Below are 25,050 nucleotides of genomic sequence, written 5' to 3'. Positions count from 1 at the left end.
CTACTGAGCCTGCGAGCCACAACTGCTGAGCCTGCGCTCTGGAGCCCGCGAGCCACAACTACTGAAGCCCGCACGCCTAGAGCCCGAGCTCCACAAGACGAGAAGCCACCGCAATGAGAAACCCGTGCACCACAATGAAGAGTAGCCCCCACTCCCCGCAACTAGAGAAAGCCCACGCGCAGCAAGGAAGACCCAATGCAGCAAAAAAAAAAAAAAGTCTCACCGATGGGCTCAGATCTTTAAGCCTGCTCCTGCCCATCCAGAAAGTAGCAGCTGCCTCTTGTTGGTCCTCCGCATGGTCTGGCTCTCATCCCTCCTGCTGCAGCAGGCCATCTGAGATGTTTTGGGGTAGATCCGGGGAGCTAAGGCTGAGCAGGGACCTCAGATTCCAGGTACAGGATCTGATCGCCCCTGGCGACTGCTGTCTCCTGAGTCTGTACTCGCGGCCTCTGCTTTCCCTTGAACCTGAGAGACGCTGCATTGACCCATGTACATGTGCCACTTTGAGAGTTGGACGGGGTGGGTTCAGTGTTCCTGTGGACCCACAGGCTGCCTGTTCACCAGGGTCGTTCTGCTGCGGGGTCCATGGGCAGTCCTCAGCCGTCCCCTCTGGACTCCCTGGCCACGTCTCCCCTACAGACATGAAAAAGATAGGGAACGCTGTGAACGATGATGATGCCAATGAATTCCATGACTCAGTTGAAATCTGGGTGACAACAGGATAGACGTGGCCAAGGCAGAGACAGCTGCGGGATAGAGGAAAGAACAAGAGACAAGAGACATAGCAAGAGAGAAACAGAGAAAGGCACGGACTACCAAAGCTCAGTCAAGAAGAAACTGCACAACGCTATGAACTTATTAGGAAATGTAATTCTTAGTTACAAACACAGAGGACAGGCTAGGGTGGGTTCACTGGTGACCTCCAGCAGACGGGGAAGGAACTCAACAACGGCTCATTCACGGTGTGGAAGGCGACACCTCTGGGCCAGCATTGCCCTAATGAAAAACTTGACTCAGACGACACAGACACAAAACTCCTTCCTAAAAGTTTAGCAACTCATATTCAGCAACATATGAAAAGAACAGTAGTACGTCATGGCCAAGGGGCATTTATCCTAGGAATACAAAGTAGGTTTAACATTCGAACGTCAATCAGTGTGATTCACCGTATTAAAAACAGAAAATGCGTTTGACAGATTTTAACAACACCTTGTGGCCTTGGGTAACCCCCTTGACCTCTCTGCTCCAATATTTCTTTTCTCTGACAAATGAACACAGCTGAACTATTTTCCCCAGAGGTTTCATTTTGATATAGAAATCTTGGGTTTAACTTTATTTAATAATAAAATAAATATAAAAATAAGATAGAAATACAAATATAAAAATAAAATGTAAAATAAATTACTAAACAATTAAAATCAATAAAATAATAAAGATTATTTAAAAGTGCAAGTAATAAAATGGTAATTGAACTTCATGAAAATTAATCTGTTTTGCAAAAGATACTAAGAAAAAGAACAATAAAAAAAAGAATGAAAATGAAAAGGCAAGTATAGACTTGGAGAAAATATTCACTATATATGTATATTTAACAAATACATATAATAACTACATGTTACAAATATATAAACTATACAAAGAATTCTTTCAAATCAATGACAACTGCTTTATAAGAGGCAAAATACTGAATATAAACTACAAAAAGTAGATAAACGGTTAATAAGCCCATGAAAAAATACTGTCATGGAGATGCAATTAAAACTGCAATAAATATCACAATAAATATCATTAGATATTTATAAATATATATAAATATCATTAGAATGGCTAACAAAAAATACTGACAATACTAATTCAACATGTGGCACAGTCAGAGCTCACGTGTTGCTGATGGGAGCATTCATCGGTAAAACGACTCTGGAAAAAAATTCAAAGAATCTGCTAAAATCGAACCTGGGCACGTTCTGTGACCTGGCAGTTCCGCTCGTGGACACACACTCCACAGAAATGCACGTGTGTCCACCAAAAGCCAGGGTGTGTTAGCAGCATTATTCGTAACTGGAACCCAGCCAAATGCCCATTGACAGAAGAATAGTTAAATAATTGTGATGAATTCATGCAATAGAAGGACTAAGCCGCAGCTCCGGCAACATAATGGGGGTGGGGGCAGCATCAGCTGGGCTGCAGGGGGCTGCTCAGGGTTTGTTTCTTGGTCTGGACGCTGGTGGCGCAAGTATGTTTCATTTTCTGGGAAAACTCACCAAACTAATAATGATGTGTGTACTTTTCTGTATATTAAGCTTCAAGAGAAAGTTTTAAAAGGTTGTTGAATGAGTGCCTACCCACTTTGTATTTAGAAAGATCCTGCTAAATTGAAGTTGTACAAATTCCCCTCAAGGAAGATGAAAGTGCCCGTTTCCCCGACAGCCTCACCAGCAGTGAGCATCATCTTTTTAACCTGGGTCAATCTGATGGGTGAAAAATAATGTCATAACGAGGGTTATTTAAGGCAGTTCAGAACAGCAAAGGCACAGCCCCACCTGGAATTTTTGTGCAGGTATTGGAACAGCCATGTTTCCCCAGGTAATTAATGGATAGTAAGAGCTTCTGGAACTGTTAAGGGCCGTAGAATTCACCCCTGAGGGGCTGTGACCTCTGGGCCCTCAATTATGACAGATGCCCTGATGGCTGTCTCTGGCCATTTAAAGTTTCCTCCCTTCTTCCACTTATTTCTCTGTTTTTAATACCTTTAGTTGGGAAGTCATTTTCAGGGGCCATAACAGAAAAGGGATAGAGATTTGACAACCAAACAATGGAAATATTTTGAGAGGGTAGAGTCACCATAAAGCCAAAAGACAAGCAGCAAACTGGGAGAAGTGTTTGTAATATCTGTGATGAAGTTTAAGATCCAAAATATATAAAGAGCTGCCACAAACCAATAAGAAAATGATAAAGAGCCTAGGAAGGACACAGTCAAAAGATTTGAACCCACACAGAAGACGAAATAGAAATGACCTAGAATAATATGCAAAGATGCTCGGACTCACTGGCAATCAGGGGAAATTAATGTAAATCAGTACAGCCTGTTTGGAAAGACATTTGGGAGAATCTATCAAATGACCTGTGAAAAATGCCGCTTCCCCTGGACCAGTGATTCCACCTTCAGGAATTTATCCTACAGATACACATATGTCTGGAAATGACGTGTGTAAGGATATTCACACCAGCTTTGTAGGAGCAAAATATGGGAAACAGCGTCAACATCTCTCCATATAGATCTGCTTAAATAAAACCCATCCATATAATTGACCACTTATGCAGCCATGCCAAACAACAAGCAGGCTCTGTATTGATACAAACAATATTTCCAAATTTTACTAAGTAAAAAAAAAGCAAGTTGCAGAACCATGTGTGATATCCCAATTTAAAAAAAATTGACATGTTTCCATATGCTCACGTAATTGAATAGAATCACACACCAGATACAATAGATACGCAGCAAACTTGAATGATGGTCATCTCTGTGGAGGGAAGGGCAGGGGATAGGAGGGGTGGGGACAGAAGACAGGAAAGGGTGATTTTTCTTTTTAAATCAAGATTATTGAGGTCTAGTTTACATACAATAAAATGTCAATACATTTTGGCAAACACACCTGTGTAACCACCATCTCAATCAAGACAACATTTTCTTTCTTTTTTTTATTTCATTTTAAAAAAATTTTTATTTTATATTGGAATATAGTTGATTTACAATGTTGTGTTAGTTTCAGGTGTATGGCAAAGTGATTTAATTTTATATATATATATATATATATATATATATATATCCATTCTTTTTCAGATTCTTTTCCCATACAGGTTATTACAGAGTATTAAGTAGAGTTCCCTGTGCTATACAGTAGGTCCTTGTTGGTTATCATTTTGTATGTAGTAGTGTGTATATGTTAATCCCAACCTCCTAATTTATCCCTACCCCCCTCCCCTTTCTCCTTTGGTAACCGTAAGTTTGTTCTAGGTCTGTGAGTCTGTTTTGACACAGAACATTTTCAACACTGCAGAAAGTTTCATGGTTCCCCCCTCTTCGGGTCAATGCCCTAGCCCAGCCTCAGCCCCAGGCAATCACTGATCTGCTCTCTGTCACCATTTATTAGATTTCTCTTTTCTAGAATTTCACATAAATGGAACCATACAGCATGTCCTTTTTGTGATAATCCAGTGTCTGAATATTCTACAGTCTCTTCATTCTCTAGATGTTTGGGTTGTTTCCAGTGGGAAGCTATTTGTGAAATAAAGTTGCTGTGAACATTCATGTATAAGGTTTTATGTGGATATGTTTTCAATTCTCTTGGGTAAATACCTAGGAGCAGAATTGCTGCCTTAGGTAGGTGTATGTTTATGTTTAAAAGAAACTGCTAAACAGTTTTCCAAAGTGGTTCATCCACTCTACCTTCCCGCTCACAATTCGAAGTTTCCGGTAGATCCACTTTGTGGTTTTTAATTTTCATTTCCCTGATGACTAATGAACTCGGGCATCTTTTCATGTTCTTATTGGCTATTTGGATGGTCTCTTTTGTGAAGCGTCCATTTAAGTGTTTGATCTATTTTCTGTTGAGTTGTCTTTTTCTTCCTGGTTTGTAGGAGTTCTTTATATATTCTGCATACAAATGCTTGTTGAATGTCTGGACTACCAGTATCTTATTTGTGGCTTGCCTTCCTATTTTAATGATGTCTGCTGACGAACAGGAGTTATTCACCTTATACTTCAGTTTGTCCAGTTTTTCTGTACAATTAGTGTTTTTGTGTCCTGTTAAAGATATCTGACAACTATTTATTGAGCACATGCTATGTCCCGGGCATGACTGCTCTAGGCACTGGGAATGGAAAGTCCAAACTTCACTTCTAGGAGGCTTTCCTCCTAACACTTGCACACATGTGCAGACTGCATGTGGATATTCTGTGCTTCTGTTTGCTACAGCTAGTACCGTTTCTGCAGTACAGTTAGCAGAGGGGGATTTACTGTGATGATAGTGCCGCCGCGGCTTCAGCACCCTCACTTGTTCAGGCCTTTTACAAGACCCTGCACCTAACGTGTTGGTAGTTCTATAGTTTTTCCAAAAGAGGGCCCCTCGAATTGTATGATCCTCAGGCCCCACAAAACCTGGATCCACCCAATTATATCAGAAAATTGGAAGCCACAAAGACACTCATCAATTGGGTGATGGCTGAATAAGTTATGCCTCGGAGCTCTCCTTGGCTGTAGAAAAAGCAAGCTCTCCACGCAGCACAGAATCGTGGTTAAGGGCATGGATTCAGGAGCCAGACAGCCTGGATTCAAATCCCAGCTCTGCTACATACTCATTGTGCAGCCTTGGGCAGGTTACCCAATCTCTCTGGGTGTCAGTTGCTCCATCTGCAAAATGGAGGGTAATGAGATTATCTATCTTGCTGGGTTGTTTCAAAGATTAAGTGAATCCATATATGTAAAGTGCTTAGAACGGTGCCTGGCACATAGTAGGCGTTATTTGAGTGTTTGCAGTTACACCACGAGCTGTGGGAGTGAGCACAGTGATATCTTGAGATACCATGTAGAAATCTGATGGCACTCTCATCTCTAAAAAGTCTGGCCTTGGACTTCCCTGGTGGCGCAGTGGTTAAGAATCCACCTGCCAATGCAGGGGACACGAGTTCGAGCCCTGGTCCGGGAAGATCCCACGTGCCGCGGAGCAACTAAGCCCGTGCGCCACAACTACTGAGCCTACGCTCTAGAGCTCACGAGCCACAACTACTGAGCCCGCGCGCCTAGAGCCCGTGCTCTGCAACAAGAGAAGCCACCGCAATGAGAAGCCGGCGCACCGCAACGAAGAGTAGCCCCCGCTCGCAGCGACTAGAGAAAAGCCCGCGCGCAGCAAGGAAGACCCAACGCAGCCAAAAATAAATAAATAAATAAATTTATTTTACAAAATAAAAAATAAAAAGTGTGGCCCTGTTTCCTCATATTCTTTCCCCATGTCCCTGCCTTGGCCTGTCACCCCTGAAACCCACAAGGGAAGCCTCCCTTGTCTCTCCCAGCTTTTGGTGCTTTGCTGGCGATCTTTGGCATTTCTTGGCTTGTAGATACATCACTGCAGTCCTCCGTCTTCACATGGCTGTCTTTTCCTTCTGGCATGTCTGGGCATGTCCAAATGTTCCCTTTTTATAAAGAACATTTTTATAAGGAACATGTTTACAGTCATATTGGATTAGGGCCCACCCGATGACCTCATCTGAACTTGACCATCTGCTAAGACCCAAATGAGGTCACATTCACAGGTCCTGGAGTTTGGACTTCAGTATATCTCTTTGGGGGACAGAATTCCACTCATAACACCCCTCCTTTATTCCACCCTCCATGTGGCAGCCCGAGGGGCAAAGCACAAACCGACTCTGTCCTTTCTCTGCTCAAAGTTCTTCCAAGATAATGGGATATTATCAGCCCTAAAAAGAAATGAAGCACTGCCATGACACGGATGAACCTTGAAAATACTATGCTGAGTGAAGGAAGGCAGACACAAAAGACCTCGTATTGTATAATTCCGTGTATAAGAAACGTCCAGAACAGGCAAATCCACAGAGCCAGAAAGTGGATCGGTGGTTGCCTGGGGTTTGGGGCTGGGGAGGGGGAATCGGGAGTGACTTTTGGGTGGGATGGAAATGTTCTAGAATTGATTGTAGTGATGAATGCACAACTCTGTGAAGATAAGAAAGTCATTGAACTACACACTTTAAATTGGTGAATTTTATGGTATTTGAATTATATCTCAATAAAACTGCTATCAAACAACTTCCCTGGCTCCCCAGCGCCCTCTGGAGGGATCCCGGCCTCATTGCCCGGCCCCACGTTCTGATGCATCCGCGCGGGATGACCCCACACTGTTGTGGACACGTAACATAAGAGGCTGCAAAGCCACACACAGGAGACACTGCCATGGACACATATAAGGAGGCCCCCAGTTATAAAGACTCACTTTGCCACATGATCCCACCCAGACACACCCCCAGACCGTACCAGGTGGCCCAGTGGTCTCGCCCACCATCCCAGCCAGACACCAAGGTGGTGTCTGTCAGGGATTCTGTCAGCTGTTGAGTATGTTTATCTCAATTGGGCATTCCAGAATTGGGGAAGTTATCACAGGATGGATTCGGGGATGCCCTGGGACCTGAGTGGAAAAAAAACATTAGTCATCTAATCTCCATGAGCACCCCGTCTGACTGGTTGGCCACATTGAAGTTTGGGGTCTTTGGGAATCAGCATGAGTTCAGAGCCGGTGTCTGGCTGTCCCCGAAAGGTCCGATTATTTCCTTTTTCCCAGTGCGCAGTGACCCTGGTCAAAGGCCGTAAGTCCCTTTGGGGAAGACCCGTGGAAAGATTAACAGTATGAATTTTGGGCAGTGTACTGGGGTCCTTCCTCGAGGGGACCCGGCCTCCCCTCATTCAAGGGGCCTTGGGTCTGTAACCTGGCTCAAGCCTGGGGATTGATGGAGGGCCCGTGACTCTCTGGTTTTAGGATTCAGGTTAGACTTTGGTTCACTAGACCCAGAACTCTTCCGCGTATGCAGACCAAGCCAGAACTTAGTGGAGAGGACCTCTATTTCCTTCCTAGGAGCGCCATGATCAACTCCCAGCGCCATAGTCTCTTCTGATTGTTGTTTGCGGGGCTGTCCTTTGTGGTGGCCACGCCCACCGCGGGTGGTGGCCACGCCCACCTGGCCTTCGGCGGCTCAGTGCCGCGTCTTAGCCCTTGCCGCCCCCGGATCGGATGATCCCACTGCACTTGTTTCCCAGTTCAGGGGCGGCCACCGTGAGGTCTGGTCTGCAGAGAAGAGCGGCCGTGGAGACACAACCAGGCTTTGGACATACGCAAGGTGGTCCCCAGTTATAAAGACCCACTGTCTTGTAGTCATGGACACGCACTCACACGGAGACATACAACCTATGAGGCACAGCGTGACAGCCGCAGCCCTTCCTCGGTGACATACGTCCCATTCAGCAGTAGGCTCGGCGGCGGACACACTCCTGGAGGTGGCCGCTACACCGATGCCCCTCCCCACAATGGCACGTCGACCCCAGCATCCTAAGTCCATGGCCTCAGCAGTCATGCAATTGTCACACACACGCACATGCACCAACCCCGGTGACCACCTGGCCCTGCCATCCAGCCGCACACGGGCCACCCTGCAGACCCATCAGAGTCCCCGCCTCTCTGCCCCTTCCACTCAGCAACACCAACCCACTGCACAGGCAGCCTCACAACTCCAGGTTCAGCTGGTTCCTCACCCCAGGAAGTGGGGGAGGTATTTTTAGTTACAATTAACCTCCCGCCCAGTTTCTCTCCTCCCCCACGGCACAGCCAATTGATTTAATTAGAGAGGATTAAATGAGAGGTATTTTCAACCAGGTGGGGGAGGGGGAGAGGAGAGCTTCCCCTCCTCCACCTGCCAGTGTCCCTTTGCCAGCCAGGCCAGGTTGCAGGAATACAAAGCCCTCCCCTTCATGTAGACCTCAGGCCTTGGCCCAGCCCTGCCCCCTCCCCCATAACCCTCCCCCACCCGCCTTTAAGAGTGGGGAGAAGAGGTGTCGGAAGTCCTTCTTGCTGTATATCCCTCATCCATCCCACTTCAGTCCCCGAGAGTTTGGGGAGAGACAAACTGTAATCGTAGTCACCAAAACAATTTGTAACTCAGAAAACAATCGGTGATATAAGGCCCTTTAGAAATCATAGACTCTTAGAATTCTATTTTTAAAAATGAGGGGTTGTGAGGCAAGTGGTTAGCTCACAGCCTGTCTGGGTTCTAATGGGAACAGCCACTCTCCAGCTCTGTGACCCCGGGCGAACGATTTCACTTCTCTGGACCTCAGTTTCCTGATCTGGGAAATGTGGCCAGTGATCATACCTCCTCCTGGGGCTTAGTGGTAAGCGTTTACCAGATTGATAGGTATAAACCTCCTGGAACAGAGCCTGGCACAGCACGAACTAGAGAAAGGGTAAATAAATGTGTAAAGGAGGCACCTGTACTCCCACCCCTACCCTGCTCTGCTTTTTATGACACTGTCAGCTTCTCACAGACTAAATGATGTGCTCATTTATTTGGCCCATCGTGGGTCTTCCCCACTAGGACGTCAGCTCCCCCAGGGCAGCGTCTTGGGTTTGTTCCCTCAAGTGCAGGGACGAGCAGAGGGTGCGTGTCCAGGGCATACCCGTGGCCAGGAGGAATGAATGACGAGGTGAAGGCAGCTGAGTCTCAGAACTATGGAATTTCTTCCTCCGTTCTCCACCTGTTTCCCAGGCACCTGCTGGGTATAGGGTGCTTGCTGTCTGAGGCCCCAGGTCACCACAGTGACAGAGAGAGACAAACTCCTGCCTTCTGGAAGTGCTGAGGTTCCAGCCAATAATGAATAGGCAAATAAGTGATGGAAAGAATTCCAGGGAGGGGGTGACGGGGGACAGGGAATGAGGTGAGAGAGAGTGGTGGACAGAGCGGGGTGCTTTGGTTTGGCTGTTCCTGTCTTTGCAGAGGTAACCTCTGAGCCAGGAAGGTGTCCCAGGCAAAGGGAACAGCCAGGACAGACACCCCGAAGGGGGACTGAGCTGGTCATTTTCCACAAACAAGGTCAGCCTGCTGGGGTATGTTACCATGTAGCCCAGTCACTCCTGTTGTCCCCACTGCCTGCCAGCAGAGCCCCCTTGCTGACCTGTGGCTGGCCACAGATACACAAGAGAGCCCTTTTGAAGCCACAAGAACTGCCCAGCTCAGCCTACTACATCAACCTGTAGATTAACGTGCTAAAAATTAATTGGCCTTTTGAACCATGAAGCTTTGGTATGGTTTGTTACACAGCAATAGCTAACCGATACATACAGAGGGCCTGAGGAGAGAGCAGGATAAAAAGCATCAATTATTATTACAATTAGTGATTCATGAGCTTCAAACTGATGAGAATTTGAATCATGGAAGAGACCCACGAACTCAGATTGGTGGCCTTTTGTTTTTAAGACTTTATGCTTAAAAAAAAAAGGTAGAAGACAACACAAGAGGGGAGTGGGGGAGGGGGAAAGAGGGTGGGCTGGGAGGATGAAGGGAACCTCTCTAAATGTCGGATCTGGGTGACCCTCCTTCCCTGATGGCCCCAGCCCACCCCCCATCTCTTCTCTGTCCTAGGGGTGGGGGGTACCCAGCCGCCATCTTCTGAACTCCCAGGCCCAGGATCTCAGCTCAGGTTCCAGGCAGAGGTGAGGGCAGAAGTGGGGCACAGGGCCTGGAGGCCTTGTCTTTGTCCTTGAGAGACCCTCGAGTGGGTGCTCAGGCCCCTCATGTCCCGGCAGGGCCCCAGGGAGGTAGGCATTGAGTTGGGGGGGGCCATAGGAGGTGGGGTCTTGAAGCCAGAGGGCCAGACGTCGACCAGAAGCAGGTATGAACCTGGCAGTCACAGTCCAGAGGTTGGGGTCTGTGGAAAGGAGAGGAGAGGCCAAGTCAGGAGATGGAGAGGGCGTTTGGACCTACATCAGGCCTTCTGCACTGTCCCCACCAGCCCCACAGTGAGAGGGACACAGAGAGAGAGACAGAGACAGAGGCAGAGAATCAGAACAGAAATGAAGGGAAAGAGACAGACAGAGATGAAAAAAAGACAAGGAGACAGTCAAGACAAAGAAAGAGATAAAGATAAGGAGGGCTTCCCTGGTGGCGCAGTGGTTAAGAATCCACCTACCAATGCAGGAGACACGGGTTCGAGCCCTAGTCCGGGAAGATCCCACATACCGCGGAGCAACTAAGCCCGTGTGCCACAACTACTGAGCCTGTGCTCTAGAGCCTGTGAGCCACAACTGCTGAGCCCTCATGTCACAACTACTGAAGCCTGCGCACCTAGAGCCTGTGCTCTGCAACGAGAAGCCCATGCACCGCAACGAAGAGTAGCCCCCACTCACTGCAACTAGAGAAAGTCAGCGTGCAGCAACAAAGACCCAACGTAGCCAAAAATAAATAAATTAAAAAAAAAAAAAGATAAGGCGAGAGGGACAGACAGAGCAGGATAGAGAAGAGACATGGAGATAATCAGAGATGGAGATGTGGAAAGAGAAAGAATGAGAGACAGAAATAAAGGGAGAGACAAAGAGGAAAAGGCAGGGATTGGGAGAGACAGAAAAGAGTGGGGAGAAAACGCAGCTTGCTTGGGGAGCAGGATAAGAAGCTCCCTCCATCACTCTTGGTCCCAGAGGTCCCCTGACTCTGGATCAGGGCTCACCTGTCTGCAGTTGGTCAGGGCAGAGCTGAGACCCCCCATGGACCTGCCGGGCACTGAACAAACCTCTCCTCCCAGGCTCAGGCCTCCAGTGCTCTCCAAGCCTAAGCCCTTGCAGGTCTCCACTCTCATATCCCAGCCTTTCCGTGGGCCTTGATTTCATTACTCACCCATTTGACACACCAGCCTCAGCCCAGCCCAGTCCCTTTGTATGTACGTGTGTGTGTAGTGAGGGACTGTCTTATAGCCTTTGCATATACTGTTCCTTCCTCTCCTGTCTCACTCCTCTTATTCTCCTGGTCTCAGCTCCAAAGTGCCCTCCTCCAGGAAGTCCTCCCTGAACACCCCAGCCTAGGCCCGATGCCCACTCTGGGTTCTTCCAGTTCTTGGGTTCCCTCCTCCCAGCCCTGCCTACTGTAGGTCATTACTGTCTGGGGACAGATCTGTCTCCCCCACTGGACTGTGAGCCTCATGGGCACAGGGCTGGGCTGTCATGGTCACTGCTGTGTCCCCATCACCACCCAGCACAGGGCTGGGCACACAGCTGCTCAGGGAATGTGTATGGAATGAATGAATGAACAGATGCCAAACCAAGGAGTTTGGACCTCATCCAATGGGCACTAGGGAGCCACAGAAGGGTTTTAATCCAAGGAGAGTCAAGATCTGATCTGTGGGGCTTCCCTGGTGGCGCAGTGGTTGAGAGTCCGCCTGCCGATGCAGGGGACACGGGTTCGTGCCCCGGTCCGGGAAGATCCCACATGCCGCAGAGTGGCTGGGCCTGTGAGCCATGGCCGCTGCTTTAGAAACTCCAGGCAGCCTCTCAACCCTGGGCGTTTGCACATGCTGTTCCCTCTGCTTTTCTAAGCTGAGTGAACCTGCACAAGTGAACTCTTCTCTCTGAGCCTCAGTTTTCTTATCTGTAAAATGAAAATAATAATAGCTTCTCTCTTTTGGGGTTATTGTAAAGACTGAGAAGATACTCTAGACTGAAGACTTGGGAGAGTAAAAGAATGCACCCTGCTACCTTGCCCCCAACCTTCTGCCCAGTGGTCTCCTATTCATCCTTCAATGCCCTACCCAGAAGCCACTTCTCCTATAAAGTCTTCCCTGATATCTCAGAGATAGCTAATGATAGCTGTGTTTTATTGTTTGAACTGTTGGACTAGATTGCCATTGGTTTCTAATGTCCACTTCCTCATGAGCCCAGAATCTTCTCAAGAGCTGTACCCTACCTGAGGCATGTCAATATATGTTTGGAAATGTATGTAATATGTGGATGGGTGGATGAGTGGGTGGGTAGGTAGGTGCGTGAATGCATGGGTAAGTTGACAAGTGGGTGGACATGTGGGTGGGGGGATCAATGTGGAGGTGGGTGAATGAGTGGGTAGATGTATCTTCTGATGGATGAAGGGTGGTGGATACACACATGGATGGATCCATGGGTAGGCAGGTAGGTAGGTAGGTGGATGAATGCATGAATAAGAGGGTGGATGTGTGGGTGGATGGATCAGTTTGGAGGTGGATGGATGAGTGGATAGGTGGGTGGATAGATGAATGAATGAGTGGCTGAATGTATGTTTGGATGGATGAGGGGGTTGGTGGATGATTGATGGATGGATAAATATATGTATGGGTGAATTGATGGAGGGATGGATGGGTTGGAGAACCCTCAGTTCAGAGACGCAGGCTGACCCTGCTCCGGGTGGGCTCACTGTTGGAGTCTGGAGGTCTTACGAGGGGTTGAGAATAGCACAATCTCCAACCTAGTGCCCCTAGACCTAGGACACTCACATCTCTCCTGACTCCAGCCTCTATAAATAATGCCACTCTCCTTCTAAGTTCAAACTCATCCCCATTGATCCTGGAAGACAAAAGAGGAGTGTTAGTGGTCTTCACCAGACACCCCCATATGCCCCACTCCCCCTTCCTTCCCCAGGGGACTCCTCTATCAGGACAAACTGAGTCATCCTTTAAGAGGGTGCTGATCCTTTAAGGAAAAGTGGAGCTTTCCAATGGGTGGTTGAAGCCTGGAAGAAGCAAACTCTGGGAGGAAAGGTGGGGACCAGGAAATCTGCATTTGCATCTTCGACTCCCCTTTTAAGCAAATGAAGCAAGGTATTTTTCAAGAACTTAATCCCAGAAGGTGGAGCACATTGTTTGGAGGAGGGGCCTGGAGTGCTGGGGGTGTGGCTTAGTTAGGGGGCGGGGCTTACCTGGGGGCCTGACAGTCACTTGTGGCTGAGTCTCCGTGTAGGCCCCCATGGGCTGGCCCTCTGGGCTGAAGGCTGCACCCTGCCCTGCTAGGGGAGTTGACGGGTGCAGGCTGAGCCCCAGGATGCCCGGTTCAGGCTTTGATACTCCCCCGGGAACACCAGGCCCTCTCTTCCCACCTTCTCCCTGTACCTGTGCGGTTGGATTGATCGATCATTGGTTGCACGATGCGTCTCCGGGCATTAATGAACCTGGGAGGGGGCCATGGAAACGGAGGAGGGTGCAAAGAGGGAGTAGAAGAGAGGCAGAGATGAATACACAGGGACAGAGAGAGAGCAGGCAAGAGAGGACGGATACAGGGGCGGCAAAGCAGAGGCAGGACGAAGAGAGGCTCCGAGGGGCTTTGGGGCCTCCTTCAGCACCGCGGACAGCGCCCGGCCTCCCACCCCGGGCTGGCCCACGGAGCGCCCAGGCCTCCGGTGTCACTCACCAGTTGTTGACTTGTAGGATGGTGAGCCCCGTGTCCTGGGACAGCTGCTTCTTCTGCTCCTCTGAGGGGTACGGGTGCTGTGGCCACCAGCAAGAGTCACCCTGCTTGCCTGGTTGCCCTCTGATCCCCCAGGCCTGGCCTGCCCAGGTCCCAGGGAGTTGGTGAGCCCAGGCTAAGGCAAGGCCGGGAGAGCTGGAGGCGTGTCTGAGCTTCTCCGTGTTCCCCGGGGCCCAATGGAGGGAGGCAGAGCCAAGCTTCGGGCAATTACACCGGTGGGTGTCCCCCAACCTCTTCCAGCAATTAGAGGCTAATTGGCCAGCTCTCATCAGGGAGGTGGAGCTGCGGGAGGGGGGAACTGGGGGAACTCCACCTCCCTGGGGAAAGGAGGCAAAGCCCAGCACCAGCCTTCTCTGAGTCCGATAGGTCCTTGTGCATGTCTCTCCCCGTCACAATCTCTACCTTTCTCTGTGTCTGTCTGTCTGTCTCTCCCCCAGTGTGACTCAGTCTCCCCCTGTGTGTCTCTTGCTCTGACTTAATGCTCTCCATAACTCCCCATCTCTATCTTTGTTTCGGCCTCTCCCTGTCTGTCCTCCTGTCTCCCTGAGGCAGGGTGGTTTGCTGATTAAGGCCAGACTGCCTGCATTTGAACCCACTTCTGGCTGTGAGACCTCTGGGCCTCAGTCTCCTCATCTGCGAAATGGAGCTAACGACATCGCTGTCCTCATGGGGTATGTTTGGCTGGATGGTGGATGACTGATGGGTGGGTGACTGGATGGGAGGGTCTGGGGTGGGGGAGAGGACTGAATGAGTCCAGAGCCCTGAGTGGCACCTGGCATACAGGTGGTGCTCATGGATGTTTGCTCTTGTCAATTCCCATCTGCTTGAGATTTTCCCTCAATATTTCCCTGCTGCCTCAGTCTCCCGTCTCTGGGTCTCTCTCCGGGCCTCAGTTTCTGTGCAGCCATCCTTCTCCATCTCTCTCTCTGCCCACCCCGCACCAGGGCCCCAGGGCTCTCACCGAGAGGTGCTGGAACAACCAGGCTCTCATGATGTTGGTGGCCACCTTGGGGAAGATCCCTCTCTTCTTGTTCTGCCGGCGCTCGTGGTCCAGCTCTTCGTCCTCTCCCCCAGAACTGGGTGAGGCCACATTTGTGTCTAGTCCGTCTCCTGAGCAGGGAGAGGCATGCTGTGCTGTGGACGGGAAAGGTGGGGGACCAGAGGGACCCAGAACTTTCCCCCAAGGCACCACTCCACACCCCAGTCATCCTTGCCCCTCTGGAAGTCCTACCTGCTGTCTAACTTCAATCCTCAGACTGACTCCCACCTTTCCCCTCCACCTCTCAAGCTTCTCACCTTGGTCACTGGAGTTGTCACCACTCTGGGAGGCCAGGCCCCCGCTGGATGGACCCGGGGTCCCCAAATATACAGACCCGCTGTCTTCTTGGTCTCTAATCCATGTAGTATTCTGGAAAATAAGACTCGGAAGTCAGTGCCAAGGCTTGGGGTATAATATACTACAGTGGCTAAGACCACGGGCTCTGGAGCTAGGAGTCCTGAGTGTGAAGACTGTGTCTGCCTCTCTCCTGGCTGTGTGTGACCTTGGGCAAGTCACTTCACCTCTCTGTGCCTCAGTTTCCTCCACTGCAAAAATGGAGGACAACCATCCCCACCCCCCTCACAGAGTGTGGTAAGGATTCAGTGAGTTAATTTACGTAAAGGCACACGGCAGTCACTCAGGAAAGGTGAGCTTGTACAGATCTCTGGCACCTGATCAGAAATCCCGGGAAGCCAGCGCTCTTTCAAAATTCAAAACTTTTCATATCTTTAGGCAGTGCACACGCCACTATTCCCTAACACCTCCACAGTGTCTGGGGCGTAACCTCGTCATCAAACTCATTAACATTTCTGCAGCAAAATGGATGAATATTTAACTAAGTGGAATAAATAAAGGCTGTAAATAGCCTCTCAGTTCAGGTCAGATTTTGCTGCCAAATAAATCTGCACTAAACTTATGGGGAAAAAAACACCAACTTCTAGTTTTCAGAGATTTGGTGGTCTCCAAATTGCAGATCAGGGAGTCGGGGGTTGTATTTTCTTTATCCAAACTCCTACACACTTTGAGGAACTTGACAATGTGTTGAATTCACCCCCTGCCCCAGCTCTGTGTCCCAGGAGGCCGACCCACCTGTATAGATACATCATTTCTTTGTCATTTGGTTTAAGGTTCTTCAGTTGTTGGGAGGCAGACTGGGTGGAAGTGGGGATGGCAACAGCCGCCTGCTGTTGCTGAGCCCTGGGGTACACCCCTGCCCCTGGTGAATGTCCTAGACCCTGCCCTCTGCTTGGTAATTAGCCCCTCACCCCTGCAAATGGATGCATCATTTGTGTCCTTCCAGGGCTCAGCCTGCGACACGGCACCTTAGAGCAGCTTTCTCTGGGCTCAGAATATCTGTGTGCAATTTAGAGTTTGAGGGCTTTGGGGATGGGTTGTGTGCAAACGACAGAATCATGAGGCCTGAAGGCTTTTGAGCATTGCTGGAACTGTCACCCTGCCCTTCTGGCATTGGATCTGATCGGATGAGCGTCCACGTCAGTGTACCTGACGCTGTCCTGAGACTGTCATGCAGCATGTGAGTGTGAATGTGCTAATGTCCGTGCCCGACGAGGCAAGGTTGTCCCTGGAGAAGAGGTGTCACGTGGGCAGAGCTGAGACATGCAGCCGTATTTGAGCGTGGTTGTGTCACTCTCTCAACCGGCCAGGTGGCTATACCTGGCAAATGCAAGGCTACGTTTATTTTTCTAAGCTTGTGGCTGTAGTTCTAGGGGTTGGGGTCCTATTTGGGAGACAGTGTGTGGTTATCCTGAGTCCTGCATGAGTGGGCAGGCAGCTCCGTGATTCTTTGGCGGGGGACGATGGCCAGAGGGGTGTGTTGGCAGCTGTGTGAAGATATAGAATATGGCTACGCCTCCGAGGGAGTTGTAACTGATCAGCACACGCACGTGGTGCTACTGAGCGGGTGCATAATACGGGTGTGGGGCAGAGGGTCCCTGAGGCTCATCTGTGACTGCTGTGTGCGCATGCTCCAGTCTGCGTGGTCGTGGTATGGCCACGTGCCTGTATTTGGGTGTGGGTGTCATGTTGTATAATTGCTGCGTTGATAGCGTGACCGCCTTGTGGGTATGGGCCTCACTGGGATCCGCACAGCTGTTGTGTGATTGTTGCCTGGGTGCCTAAGTCTATGAAACTATAGTGTGATTGTATCTGAGACTGAATGAATCTGGGGCCACGTGGCCACTAAGTGGCAAGGTGTGTGCCCACACCTACAGTAGTCCAATTGTTAAGAGGTTAGGGTAGGACTTCCCTGGTGGCGCAGTGGTGAAGAATCTGCCTGCCAATGCAGGGGACACGGGTTCAAGCCCTGGTCTGGGAAGATCCCACATGCCGTGGAGCAACTAAGCCCGTGCGCCACAACTACTGAAGCCCGCATGCCTAGAGCCCGTGCTCCGCAACAAGAGAAGCCACTGCAGTGAGAAGCCCGTGCACTGCAAGGAAGAGTAGCTCCCGCTCGCCACAACTAGAGAAAGCCTGCATGCAGCAACGAAGACCCAATGCAGCCAAAAATAAAGAAATAAATTTATAAAAAAGAAAAAAGAGGTTAGGGTAGCATGTGTGTGTGTGTGTGTGTGTGTGTGTGTGTGTGTGTGTGTGTGTGTGTGCAGGCACCGTGGCTGCTCTGGGTCTAAGTGTGGCTGTAGCTGAGTTTATGTCGTAGGATCTGGGGCCATTTGGCTCCATCTCCAGCTGGGTGGCTGTTACGTTGTTGAGGTGTGTATACTGCACACACACACACACACACACACACACACACACACTCTCTCTCTCTCTAGAACGGCAGTGTCTCAATCAGGCTGTGTGATCTATGATGCTATTATGCCATTGTGCTGTGAGTGTTTAAGTATGTGGCATATGCTATCACCTTACTGTGAGTGTAATGGGTTTTGTGGCTGTCTGTGAACCTATGTGGGTGTAGCCAAGTCTATGTGTGGCATCTGCAGCTGTTGGGGTGTGTATGCGTCCTGTCATCCAGCTGTATTGCAGTCTGTGTGGCTGTTGCATAGTTGGTGCCTGTCCTGTGGTCAGGCCATGTCTGACTGTGCCTGTCTCAGGCTGTGTGGTGTGTTGTGTGTGCCCTGATACTGGAACCCAGCTCTCTGGGCATGCCTTTGGTTTCAGGGCAATGCCTGTCGCCCCATCCTGGGGCCCACCTGATCTGGGAGGCTCGGGCAGGAGGCCGGGTAGTCGTCGAGATCCTCCCTGCAGCCGCCGTCCCGATCCTCGATGACCAGGTCGATGGGCATCTTTCCCTTGAGGCAGGTGATGTAGCGGTGACAGAAGTTGTCGCACAGGTCGTGGACCTGAGGGGGCACCGGGGTACTGGGGGGGCCACCCGGGGGCCAGGGCTGGGGTGTATAGGGATGGGGGTGGCCTTCTGCTCCAACTCTGGTGGGGAGAGAGCCTGAAGGAGGGGTGGAGGGGGCAAGAAGGGAAGGGATGGGGGGCAAGTGAGGGCGTGAGGGGAAGTGAGGAGCACTCACCTTCTCCAGCTCCAGCAGGTGGAAACGGAGCACTTGAATGGCTTGTATCATCTGAAAACAGAGACACAAGAGGGGAGGGAGAGAGGGAGCGAGGGAGCGAGACAGAGAAGAAGGAAGAGGAGAAGGCGAAAAAAGAGAAGAAGGAGGTGGAGGAGGAGAAGAGGAAGAAGAAGAGGAAGAAGGAGAAGGAGAAGAACGAGGAGGAGGAGGAGGAGGAGGAGGAGGAGAAGGAGAAGGAGGAGGAGAAGGAGGAGGAGAAGGAGAAGGAGAAGAAGGAGAAGGAGAAGGAGAAGAAGATGAAGGGGAGGAGGAAGAAGAAGAGAGAGAAACAGAAAAAGTGCATTGGATGACAAACAGAAAAAAGAGTGCAAAGAGAGACAAAAACAAAATGACAGGGGCAGAGAGAAATAGAGAACAGAGATGGAGACCCAGAATTAAGGAACAAGGGAGTGTGAGATTGAGATCAGAGACAACGAAAGAGAAGCAAGAGGTGCAAGAGACAGAAGAGGACCCATCACAAGAAGAGTGAGTTAAGGTATGCTCTAATAATAGCACCACATCCTTTGCCTGCTTGCCCTTGGATCCATTTCCCACCCTTCACCTGAAAACTACATTTCCCAGAGTCCTTTGCCAAAGGGTTCAGCCAATAGGAAGCTCTGGTGGGAGCTGGAAAGCAAAAGGAAGGGACAAGTCGGGGTATTTCTCCCTCTCTCTCCCTCTCCTCCTTCTCTTCCCTTTCTCCCTCTTCTCTCTCCTCTCCTCTCTCCTTTACAGCTAACTGCTTTTATTCATTTTGATGTGAGCCCTGTTCTGACTGATAGAACAGCAAACACTTAATGAGTCCCCATTCAGTGCCAGGCACTGTGCTGCAGGCTTGACTCTCTTTAACTCATTATACACTCGCAACAGCCCTACAAGATAGAAATTATTACTAGCTACACTTTACAGATGAGGAAAACGGGGCCCAGGGAGCTGGAACTACCTGCCCTGGTTCTTCGAACTAGTAAGTAGAGAGCTGGGATTCGAACCCAGGCCATCGAGTCCCTGTTCTCAAACTCTGGGCAACACTGCATTGCAAAGGGGCAACAGTGATCACTATTTGAGGACGTGGGCCAGGCGGTCTCCTCTTTGCTCCCACAACCAATCCCAGGGCTATGGAGAGTGGAACAGGAGACCCCCTTGGAGGAGAAGGAGTTGGGGAGGGCCCAGGTCTCACCAGATTGTCCAGCTCCGGGTTGGAGGAGAAGAGAGGCCTCTCAGAGCGGACCTGGGAGAAAGAGAGAGGCCAGGGAGGGCACATCCTGTCTCCTGCCCACCCCACTTCACTGGTTCTCCTGGCGCACAGCGGATGGTGGGTGCCCACCTGCTTGGCAAAGGCTGCGATGTCCTCATTGAAGGAATCGGAGGAGCATACATCACTGCCCGGGGGTGTGCCCAGCCCAGTCCCAGCCCCATCACGGGGAGAACACGTGGCCAATTCACATTTCTCAAAGACCAGGGCCAGCAGCGGGAAGAGCGGGTGTCTGGGGAAAGCAGGGGGTGAGAGTTCACGAGGGGAGGGCAGGGGGGCTGGGAAATATGGCGCAACCGGGAGGTGGAGAGGAGACCCAGAGGGAAGAGGTGGAGAGATAGAGACAGAGTGAGACAGAGTCAGAGAAGAGAAACATATCCAGAGAGACAAAGAAACAGGGCGGGGGCACATCCCGAGACCCCATGGAGCCCTCAGCCTTGTCCCCACTCACCCGTAGATCTCATCCTTCTCCCTCCTCAGGCCATCACTATCCAAGCCCAGGGGCGGGGGCTGGGGAGGCCGGTGGGGGCCGTAGGGCCCGGGGGCTCTCGGTGCCGAGGGCACTGCCTCCGAGAAGCCAGCCAGGGCTGCAGTGCTGTCCACGATGCCGGGGTAGTGGGGCAGCTCATCGTACTGGGTCGGGGGAGGTGAGAGGGGAAGAGCCCCAGGGACGTGTCAGCACCAACAAGAAACCTCCCTACCCTCGCACCCAGGAAATGCCCCCTCCTTGCCCCAGTCACCTGCCCTACTGTCCCCAAGTGTCCCAGCCTTGCTCCCTTAGGCCCCCGATGTCCCATGGAGCTGTCTGGGTGGGACTGAAGGCCCTGTCCTCAAGCCTTCCTTTGGACCCGTGGACTGTGAAAAATGTCCCGTCAGAGATTCCCAGTGTGTGGGCAGGAGGGTCCAGGGGAGAGAGACTGACCCAGGTCTTGGATCTGAGGGTCAGGGTTGAGGGGGGTCAAGGATTGGCTGGCTGGTAACTGCTAGCTTCTCACAGAGAGTTAGGGGAGAGAGATTCAGAGAGAGGGAGAGAGATGTGAGAGAAGAGAGAGACTGGGAGGGAGATGCAAGAGAAAGACAGAGGGAAGGAGAGATTAGAGGGAGGGAGAGAAATGGTGAGAGAGACAAAAAAGGTGGAGAAAGAGACAAGAGATAAAGAGAGATGTAGAGTCAGAGGGAAGAGCAGAGAGGGAGAGAGACACACACAGGGAGAAGATACAGGAGAAACACGCAAAGGGAGACAGGAGACAGGGGGCAGAGAGAGAGAGAGAGAGAGAGAGAGAGAGAGGGAGGCAGAGACAGAGACAGAGAAGGGGAGAGAGAGGAGGGGAGAGAAATCGATTCTCGCTCATGGGCACTGCCCATCAAAGCAGTGTATTGTTTGTACACAAATGTACTCATACAGTCTCCCCCGCTTCAATTTCATTTCACAGATGAATATGCACGTCTGAGTGCATCTTAACTTGTCACACTCCACTCCCCATGTGGACCCACCACACACGCGCGCACACACACACACACAGCCAGAAGCCAGGCGCAGGAATGAATGAGTGGGTGAATGAATCAATGCGCGAGACATTTAGCACAGTGCCTGGCGCACAGTCAATAAACACTTGTTGAACCAAAGTGTAACCCGGCTCAACCACACCAACGCACTTGTGCCAACAGCCCCAAAGAGAAATCACGCGTGAGATTTCTGTGTCCTGTCATCACAGAAGCACACGCACCGGTGAAGCCAGGGGACCTTTAAGTCACCCACGTCCAATCCTTTCCTCGGAGATGAAGAAACTGAGGTTCAAAGAGGCAAAGAGACTGGAGAGGGGGAGGTACCAGTGTTCCTGCCATAGCGGGTGTGTGCACGGAGGGCTCTGAGTGTGTGTGTGTGTCTTTCCTTTTCTCCTAACTTCTCCTGAGCACTGAAGTTAAATCCAACTGCCCCCCCCCACTGTTCATCGCACATCTCAGGATGTCCTCGAATCCTGCGGTATTCCTGCCCCCCTCCACCCCCAAACGTGCCTGCTCACCTCTTCGCCTGTCTCTCCAACCCCAGGACAGCGGAAGAGAATCCCTTGGCCCTGCCTGGTGAGACCCACCTCTCCCAGCACTGTCCCCACGCCTAACCCTCTGGAGGACATGGAACAAAAGTAGACCAGGGAGAAGAATAGGGGAGGGACGAAAAAGAAGGGGGGGTAGGATAAAGGGCCTGAGATGGAGGGGAGACCAGGGGCAGAGAGGGGAGACTGAGGGGCAGAGAGAGGGGAGACCCAGGGTTAGGAAGAGGGGAGATTCAGGGGCAGCGAGAGGGGAGGCAGAGAAAGAGATGGTGGAGAGAGCGGGATGGGCTGATGGGGGCCAGAGCTCCCCAGGGAGGAGATGGAAGGATGGGGGATGCGACCACCGGCCGGGGCACAGGATCGTCCGCCCTCGGACCTACCCTCCGGGCCATGGGCTGATGCCTGCGGCAGCTCCCGGGTCCCTCCAGGGCCTGGCCGGCGGGGAGGGCGCAGCCAGGGGCAGCGGCCCCAGATGGCCCGAGGGGCCGACGCCAGGGGGTGGGGCAGGAGGCTGGGTGCCCGGCCCCCCCACCCCCACCGCCGTCAGCGGCAGGCGCCGGGCCGTACGAAGGCTCCGAGCATGGACCCCCAGCCTCCTGCCCCCGCGGGGGTCACAGCTAGGGGCTCCTGCCAGCGAGGGCAGGGGCGAGAAGGCGGGGGAGGGCCGCCCGAGGCCCCCTCCCCGGGGCCCCCAGTCCCTCCCCCGGGTCCTGGGAGGATGGAACCAGCCCGAGATCCACAGACCGAGAGGCGGGGGAGAGGGGGGCGCGAGGGGGCCCGGCCCGGGGGGCGGGCGGCGCGCGGCGGCTCCCAGCGCGGTGCGGGGTCCCGGCGTTGGCGGGCCGGAGGGATGCTGGCGGCTCCGTCTCTCCCTCTCTCCCCCTCTCCCCCTCTCCCGGTCTCTCCCTCTCTCTGTGGTCACATCCGGAAGTTCCACAGCGGAGATGCTTAACCCACTGTCCGCCGGCGGCTCGGCCGCTGGAGGGGCGGGGCGGGGCGGGGCGGGGCGGGAGCGCCCGGAGCCCCTCCCCTCCCGTCGCCCTCCCCACTCCCGGGGGCTGCGGCCGCTCTCGGGGGAGGTTTTTTGTATGGGAGTCTCGCAGCGTCTGGTCTGCCTCGGTCCCCACCCCTCCTGCCTTCCTCTCTCCACGTCGCGCGCTCGGGTCTTCTCCGCCTGTCCCCCTCCCGGCCGCCCCAGGTCCCTGTCTCTCTCTCTCTCCCCCCTTTCCTCCTCCTTTCCACCCGACCCCGTCTCTCTCTCTCTCCATCTCCCTGCTTCCCTTTTTTCGCTAGGTCTTCGAGTCTCTCTCTCTCCATTTCTTTCTCTCTTTTTCTCTCTGTCTCTGTGTCTGTGTCTCTCTCCCATCCTCTGCTCCCCACAGCTCTGCCCCGCTCCTGGCCGCCCACGCTCCCACTCAGGCCCTCTGATCACTGCCTCTCCCCCTCCTCCTTCCCCTGTTCTCTCTCTCTCTCTCTCTGACTGGGAGACAGCTCAGAGGAGAACCAGAGGCTGGAAGTAACCAAACCCTATGATGTACTTTCTCTTCCTTCTCCAGCCCCGCCCCCCCCCAACTTCCCACCCCGGGAGACAGGGACACTTGTGCGCTTGCCTGAAGCCATCTGTGTGTGTGTGTGTGTGTGTGTGTGTCCCCAGCTGTGTCTGTCTGTGTGTCTGGTTGTTGGATCATGCCTGGTGTGGGTGTGTTGTTTCTGTTTCTGAATATAGTGGGTGTGTAAGTGGTGTGTGTGCGCACGCATGCGCGCACATGCCTGGAAATACCACTCTGCCCCTCTGCCAATGTTTCACCTTTGCCTTTTGGAAGTTTCTTAGCCTGAAACCCCCTCAACAGCTCTCAGGGAGTTTGTGATGACATCTCCAAAATTGAGGGTAAACGATGTGCCTGGTTACACATCTGCTGGAGAGCAAGTTCACAGCTTTGACCTGATTCCCGGAGGAGCCTGGGACCCAGACAGCCTTTGAAACTGGTGTTCTAATGAAAGAAAGATTTCCGCAACAAAAGTGTATTGAGTGCCTACTGTGTGTTGGGTAACGTTCTGGAGATGTAGCAGGGAACAAAAGACAACCGTTCCTGGTCTCCTGGTGCTCACATGCTACTGGGGATGGTGTGGGGGAGTGGTGTACGTACACCCACCCCTGCTGGGCTCTCTAAGGTTATGTTTATGACCCTCATAAACAGCTCCACCTCACCCCACCCTGCTGCTCTTACCTCCTCCCAGCTTGTGGACCTTAAGCCAAACCACCCAGGCCAGGCAAGCGGGTGAGAGAGCTGCAGCTACAGCATGACGGACTGAGGTTAGGACAGCAGCGGCACTTCCCAGAGGGAGAGGGCAAGCTGGAGGGCTCTGGCTGAGGGCGAGGATGATGGCCCTGGTCCCCCTCAGGCCTGGGGAAGGCCGTTCCTCGTCCACCCAGGATTCAGCGTCACCTCCAGCCCACACCCCCATCTCTGTCTCTCCCTGGATCGCTTTCTCACCGGTCCTCACTCTCTCTGTCTCATCCAGGATCTCCATCCCTGTCTTTCTCTGTGTCCCTGACTCTTGTCCTCTGACCCCCCCTCGGCACACCACCAACCTTCCTTCCTGGCTATGCCTGGGTCTCCTCCAGGAATCTGGGGTCCAGACCCACCTCAGACCAATTCTTCCTTCCCTAAGCCTCAATCTCCCCATCAGCTGGATGAGCCTTGGGCTTGAGGAGTGAGGAGTGATGGCGAAATGGTTAAACTGGTAGATGCCAGGACTCTGGGCACCTTGTCTGAGTCCGGTGTCCTCAAGCCAAAGGGTGCTCCCCCTGAAACTTTCCCACGCACTGTCCCGCGGGTGACGCTGGCCCTTTAAGGCAGGCGGAGGGGCAGGGGAGAGCCTTTAATCACTGCCACACACACCCCGCCCCCCAGATAGGGGTTTTGGGGTTTTGGAGCAGAAAATTTATTTAAATAACTTTTTAATTAAAGATGCAAAGCTTTTCTGGGTGCACCCCCTCCGCTCCCAGCCGAGGCTTAGGGTGCGGGAGCCAGGGGTCTGGGCCCCCAGCCTCTCTTTGGGTCTTGGGGGATGTGTGTTGAGGTCCCCTGGCCCAAGCTGATTCTGAAAACAAGGAGGGTGGCCTGATCTG

At 52.0% G+C, this 25,050-nt stretch overlaps 1 protein-coding gene across 1 annotated transcript; it reads right to left on the bottom strand.

Moving 5' to 3' along the window:
- Positions 1–10,063: 10,063 nt before the first annotated feature.
- MEIS3 (Meis homeobox 3) lies at positions 10,064–24,449 on the bottom strand (the record flags this gene model as incomplete). Its single annotated transcript, XM_082676781.1, has 15 exons — positions 10,064–10,483; positions 13,067–13,136; positions 13,489–13,572; positions 13,666–13,737; positions 13,977–14,053; positions 14,995–15,143; positions 15,330–15,441; positions 18,243–18,392; positions 18,573–18,623; positions 19,789–19,839; positions 19,936–20,095; positions 20,315–20,496; positions 22,298–22,348; positions 22,456–22,544; positions 24,413–24,449. 15 exons carry the CDS (start codon positions 24,447–24,449, stop codon positions 10,463–10,465), a joined length of 1,356 nt encoding a protein of 451 aa, XP_082532907.1. The 3' UTR covers positions 10,064–10,462.
- Positions 24,450–25,050: the final 601 nt, after the last annotated feature.

Source organism: Grampus griseus (assembly GCF_964374135.1).
Source record: "Grampus griseus genome assembly, chromosome: 19".
NCBI lineage: Eukaryota > Metazoa > Chordata > Mammalia > Artiodactyla > Delphinidae > Grampus > Grampus griseus.
This window is presented reverse-complemented; position numbering and strand designations above follow the sequence as displayed.